The following is a 6,000-nucleotide window of genomic DNA, read 5'->3' as shown; positions in this document are numbered from 1 at the left end:
TGTGTTGAATGAACTAACGGGGCACTTGGGAGACCCCCAGCTCAGGAGAAACCGTCAGCTTCACTCCCCGGCTAAGCACCATCGCGCCCCCCCACAAGACCACAGCCCTGAGAGACCCTCTGGGCTCCGGGAACACGTTCTGTTCTTTCTAGATCCTTCTCCAAGTCCAGCCCGTTCACGAACAGATGGAGGAAGCACATCGGGTTTATCCAAACGGCTCACTGGAGAAATTTAATCGGTCACAGTTAAGACATTCAGGCTATAAAAACATTTTATACAGTGGTTTCGAAAACGCAACCCAAGCCCTCGAACAACCTGTACATACAACATGGACATCTGAAACGCGCCATGCACTGCGCAGACTCTACATCCAGACAAGGCACCTGCGGGACACTCACCCGGGGCAGGGCCCGAGGGGAACGAAACAAATGCAGCACCAGGGTTTGCAAAAATAAATAGATCTCTTTTTATACATATATAAGTGAAAACGGTTTCAACAAATTTACAAAGTGCAAACATAACAGCAAGCCCCGCTGTCCGTCCACGATTTACACGCTCCGGAAGGAGAAGCGCCTCTCCGTTTCCCACGGGGGCAGCAGGCAGCGCCTCATCCCCGTGAGCTGAAGGGATTTCAGTCCTTTTAGGGGTCTTCCGCCGGAACCCAAAGGAAGCGGCCCCTCTCCTGGGTCGTTAATGCAGCGGGAGCGTTTGTGGGGCCCTGAGAGAGGAGTCTTGCTTCCTAAGTCCCAGGACCCGCCAACGACCCGAGGATTGCTTTCAGGGCTGGAACGTGCTTGCGTTCAGATGCCAATCGGGGGACAATGTGGAGAACTTTCTAACTTGCCGTGCAGAAAGAGAGCGGCAGCTCCGGGTTCCACTTTGGCCACCTGCCGCGGTCCTCCCCTCGTGTCCTCTTGTGCCCAGAGTGGCCTCGAGACATGTGCATCTCCCCGGGTGCGGCACAGCAAACAGTGCAAAACAGGAGTAAAAACATCGAATTTACAGAATGCACAACCCTGAACTGAGAAAGTGCGAAGGGACGAAGGAAGTGAAGTGGGGGCGTCACGGAGCCCACGTGGGTGCCCCGGGCTGCCAGGCACTGAAATCATTAAGGGCAACGGTGACTTGGGCCCTCGCCCGGGAACGACTCGGTCTCGGTGGTGGCGCCCCCTCCCTGGCTCCAGGGGCGGGCACCGTGTCCTGATCTGGGGGTGGGGGGTGAAGGCACGTTCCAGCTGTCCGCCAGTGACTCCTGAGTTAGGGGCTGGCCCGCGGTCTGTGTTTAAAGTCATCATGGTCCCCCATCTGTCCGTCTGCCTGTCCTTCACCCGAGCGGGAGAGAAGGGCCGGGTTTCCCATCCCCGTCCTAAAACCCCCGAGAACCGTCCTGGCCCGTTGGGCTCTGCACTTTGCTCCTTCGTTGGTGAAGAAAGAAAACGCAACCCCGGCTGAACCCCGTTTCGTGTGGCAGACACCCGCCCTGCCGCCCAGACCAATAAATATATAAAACAAGCTCCAGGCGGGCAGGAGGCTCTCTGGGCACCGAGGCTGCGGCCCGGCCCGGCTGTGTCTTCTCTCCTTTCTCTGATCCGAGCAGGAGGGACGCGGAGGCCCGCGGGGGAGCCGAGCAGAAGGGGCCTCTTCCCGCCGTCGTGGGCAGCAGGCTTGGCAGGGACAGGCCGCGAGGCAGCTGATCAGGCCGCGTCGTCCTCCAGGCTGACCATCTGTCTCTGTCAACCAAATGATTCACGCCGCAGTCAGCCAGCCCGACAGCCCGTCATCGGGCCCGGGGCCCACCCACTTCTCACCCCTCCTCGGCCCCCACCCGCCTTCTCCTGCCCGGTCTCCCGGCTCCCACCCTCGGCACCCACAGTCTATTCCCCCTGCAGCCACCAGAGGGCGCCAGTGAGCACCGAGGGCCTGTCCCTCCTCTCCCTAGAACCCTCCATGGCTCCCATCTGTCTCGGCACAGATGCCCAGCTCCTCCCCGCGGCCCACCAGGCCCAGCACAACCTGCCCAAGTCCAGTCACACTGGCCCCCTCAAAACCACCAGGCAGGATCTTGTCTAGACTCACGTCCCGCCCTTCCCAAGTCCCACAGCCCCCTCTGTCCCGCTCCAGCTCTTTGCTCCAGGGCTCTCACGGCCATGTGACAATATGTTTGCGTCTCCCACCCTGAGAACATCTGCCGTCCCTCCGCAGAGCAGGCCGGAATGGGCACGGGCAAACCCGCCCGCCTGGGCTCCTCACCGAGGGGTAGGTGTAGCCGTCCTGGCCACGGCAGATGTGCACCTCGTCCTCCGTGGTCTTCTGGTACACGGGGTTGTTGAAGTGCATGCTTTTCACGTTCCGCAGCCGCCAGTGCTTCCAGAGGTAGAAGCCGCCGTAGCCCACGAAGCCGAGCACCACTGTGGGGAGATGGTGAGGGTCACCCGGCTGCCCCCAGGCCTGGGCCTGGCTTTCCCCCGGGTCAGCGTTTCCATTCTGCCTTTAGTGGGGATGCTCACAGGAGTCCCCCATAGGGGAGGCTCCGGGACGCATCCAGTGTGACACCCGCTGGCTCTGCCTCCCCCAAACCAGCCCATTGGTGCATATCCTTCCGGAAATGGGACCGTTCTCTACCTACTGGGCAACCACGTGTTCGTTCCTGCCTTCTACACTAAAGCATGCGGGAAGCAACGGAGCTTTGCACGCCGCGGCCCCCTTCCCAGGTCCGAGGACCCGTGAGGGGCTCACCCCACACCAGGGCCGGCCGTGGGAGACTCTTCTTTGCAGAGACAACCCTGGGCTGCATGGGGAGGGACACCTCAAAAGGGTGTCCTCGGCCAAGGCAAAATGAGCGCACTGCTAGCCAAGCCCTGCTGGACGTGGCTGGTGCAGGGGAACCACGTGTCACAGGGTCCCCGAGACATGCTCCCATCCCTGGGGTCTCGGGGAGGCTCCCCAAACCCTGTCCCCACCTGACCCCTCACTGCTCCACTTTGTCCATTGCCAGCTCCGAGGGGAAGCACCTGCTCTGCTTTTAGGGCTGTGCCCCCAGGGCCCGGACACGGGCTAGGTATACAGTAGGTGCTCAACTTCCATCGTTAAATGAGTGACGATGAAATGGGAGGGGGCACCCACACCAGCCCACTGAGCAGGGGAGACGCCAGGCAGGAGGTGAGGTCTGGGGAGCCCCAGGCGCCAGCCCCCTGCACTTACCAACGGTGAGGACGACGGACAGAGCCACCGACGTGCCCCTGGGCTTCTCTGCGTCCCCTCTGCTGGCGGCGTCACCCAGGGCTGTGTGCGAGAAGTGAGAAGTGAGGCCCAGATCCCAAAAGAGGCCAGAAAAAGCAAAGCAGATGTGGGAAAACTGTGTGACATTCTTCACCATCTTTAAAAACCCAAAGGATCCAGGAGAGGCTCCCACGCCCGCCACGCCTGCCTCCGCCGAGACTGCAGGGTTCTGGGCAGACTGAAGAAGGTTCTGTGACCTGCCCTGGGGAAGCAGTGACGGGACGGTCCCCAAGACCAAAGCCTACAGATGCTGCCCTGGTGGACCTTTCCAACCTGGTTTTACATTTTCTTGAAATAAGAATATTCTAGAAGTGGTAGGAGGTAACGCTCAACACTCCCAGTGGCCAGCTTGAATTGCACCAAAGCCTGATATTCCTGCATGTGTCTCAGGCTAATGAAAAATGATGCTGGGGGGCCGGAGGTGCCCCAGAAAATAACGTGGGTGGGCCGTGGTGGGGGGACATGACATAAGGGCCCGTGCAGAGGTCTAACGTCCTCCCGACAGGCGAATGGGGCGGGAGGGCTGAACAGGCCGCGGTGGGCCCACACAGACGCGGCCCCTCCTCGGTGACACTCAGAGCCGTCTGAGGTTGAATTCCGGCCATTGCGACATCTTTGGCTTTTGGGGGTGCAGGGGGAGGCACAGAAATAATTTATACTTCGTTTCACATTTCTGCATATTTAAGAAGCCTTGTGATAAAAGTAACTTAGGGCAATTGAAAAACTCCCTGGAAATTTGTTCCCTTTTTAAAGGGCTCTGTGGCCAAATTCGAGAAGCCCGGGGTGGGCCTGTCTGTGAAGTGGCTCTTCCAGTGGTGTCCCCTGGAGGGAGGTTCCCGGCCCCCCGCAACCACTTTATTCTTGAACAAAGGCTTCGGCAACCCTGAAAAATAGTCTGAAACTTGCTGATGTGCTATTTTCTTCCTGGCTGGAAAAGCATGAGCTCCGTTTCCTGGGGCTCCAGGCGGAGGACGCCCCCTGGTGGGCACAGCTGCGAAGCGCAGGCCACGGGCTCCGCCCCCCCGGCAGAGGATGTGGGGACCCCGGGGCCCGGGATAGAGGAGACGAGTAAGGCACAAAATCCAAGGGGGTGCCGATAAACTCGGCCCTCAAATAATACTTAAGTGCACTGTTTCAAAAAATCAAAATTAATGTAGAAGGACCATGGTGAATAAAATATGAGAATTTTAAGGACAGGGTCTGACCCTACACTTGCCCTGTCCTGCCTCATGGGACCCTGGCTCTGATAAAACTTTATTTACAAAGACGGGGGCCAGCCACAGGCCAAAGTTTGATGGTCTGATTTTTCGTTTAAATGCCATGTTAATAGATTATTTGCTTGCTGGGCCTTTTGGCCCCTGACTTGCCTGGCCCTGGCGGTCAGGCAAGAAATCCGGGTGGCCGATGGGCCTTGATAAAATGTCAGACTCCAGCCCAGCACCCAGCATGTTCTGGGCACCATCAGCCGCCGTGAGCTCAAACCCCTCACACGCATTGGCCAGCAAATCCCCGCTCCTGCTGGGAGGTGGGTGGGCACCGTTGCCAGTCCCAAACCCGGTCCCCAGCTCCTCCCCAAGCCTCTTGGCCTCTGGGGGACCCACCCAGTAGCATGTCCCGGGGAATGGGGGGGCCAGGGTGGTTCCGGCGTTTACCTTGGTGGGTCGTGTTAACTGTCATTGACGTGGTGAGCTCGGGGCTGGCCGCGGGCTGCCTGGAGGTGCCAGGGGCAGGCCGGCCGGCTGTGTGCGTCAGCTCTGCGGCTGGGGCACTGATGGTCGGCCTGACCGGAGAGGGTGCCGCGGAGGGACTGGCCATGGTGGTGTCCGGTTCAGGCTCTGAAAGAACAACCATTTCCCGAGTGACGTCCATGCTGCCCGTGACAACTTGGAGGACATGAAGGCCGACGGCCACAGAGAGAGAACGAGAAACCAGCGCAGTGAAATTAAAGCCCCGGTAACATCCACGTTTTTGTTATCTTAATTGTTATTTCTTTTTGTTGCTAAAAAGGGAGATTCACAAGTGTTCGAGGTCTTACGGACACACTAGCCCGAGACTTTCTCAGAATAAGAACTGAAAAAGGAGCCACTTCCTCACGTGATGTCTAAAATCAAATCAGCCGTCAAGTGCCAAAAGGTGGAGACGAGGCAACCCAGGCGTCCATCGACAGAAGACTGAATGAACAAAATGTGGCCCATTCATGCAAGGGGGCATTATTCAGCTTTGTAAAAAGGACTGAAGCAACTGCAGGGGCTTCCCGGGAAGATGGCAGAGTGGGGAGCAGCAGGACACGCTCCTCCTCCACAAGCGGGCGGCAGAAAACAATCCAGAACAGGTTTTGGGGCTCCAGAAGCCAGAAGTACAGGGTCCAGGAAAGAGCGGGATGGGGAGACTGAGAAGTTGTATCAAAAAAACTGTGAGTGAATCGTGCCGTGGCAGTGGCCGGCGCCCAGGCCCACCCCCGAGAGAAGCAGCCCCAGGGTCTGTGGCCTCCACCTTCTCCCCGGGAACAGAGAGGGCTACGGCCCAGTGCTGAGTGTGGCTTCTGATCGGCAAGTTGGGAACGCTGGGTCCCGGCTCTGAATCGCGGTTCTAGCCTGTCCCGGACAGGGTCCCCACGGACATTGTTTCAACCACCTACCCCGCCCCGGGGTAGAGGCTGAAGCAGAACACTCCCTCCTCGGGGCTGCGGGGAAGTTGGCAGTAACAACAATGAATGTTAAC

General features: G+C 58.8%; 1 protein-coding gene across 2 annotated transcripts in view; it reads right to left on the bottom strand.

The window, feature by feature from the left end:
* Positions 1-204: 204 nt before the first annotated feature.
* LDLR (low density lipoprotein receptor) overlaps positions 205-6,000 on the bottom strand; it is a 36,105-nt gene continuing 30,309 nt past the window's right edge. For both annotated transcript variants that reach the window (XM_037818105.1, XM_037818104.1), the window contains exons 15-18: positions 4,932-5,114; positions 3,202-3,282; positions 2,251-2,408; positions 205-1,730 (exon numbers count right to left, since the gene is read on the bottom strand). In XM_037818105.1, the coding sequence (XP_037674033.1) occupies positions 1,695-1,730; positions 2,251-2,408; positions 3,202-3,282; positions 4,932-5,114 (458 nt within the window). In that variant the 3' untranslated portion in view covers positions 205-1,694. The remainder of the gene's footprint in view (positions 1,731-2,250; positions 2,409-3,201; positions 3,283-4,931; positions 5,115-6,000) is intronic.

This window comes from Choloepus didactylus, chromosome 25 (genome assembly GCF_015220235.1).
Source record: "Choloepus didactylus isolate mChoDid1 chromosome 25, mChoDid1.pri, whole genome shotgun sequence".
Lineage (NCBI taxonomy): Eukaryota > Metazoa > Chordata > Mammalia > Pilosa > Megalonychidae > Choloepus > Choloepus didactylus.
This window is presented reverse-complemented; position numbering and strand designations above follow the sequence as displayed.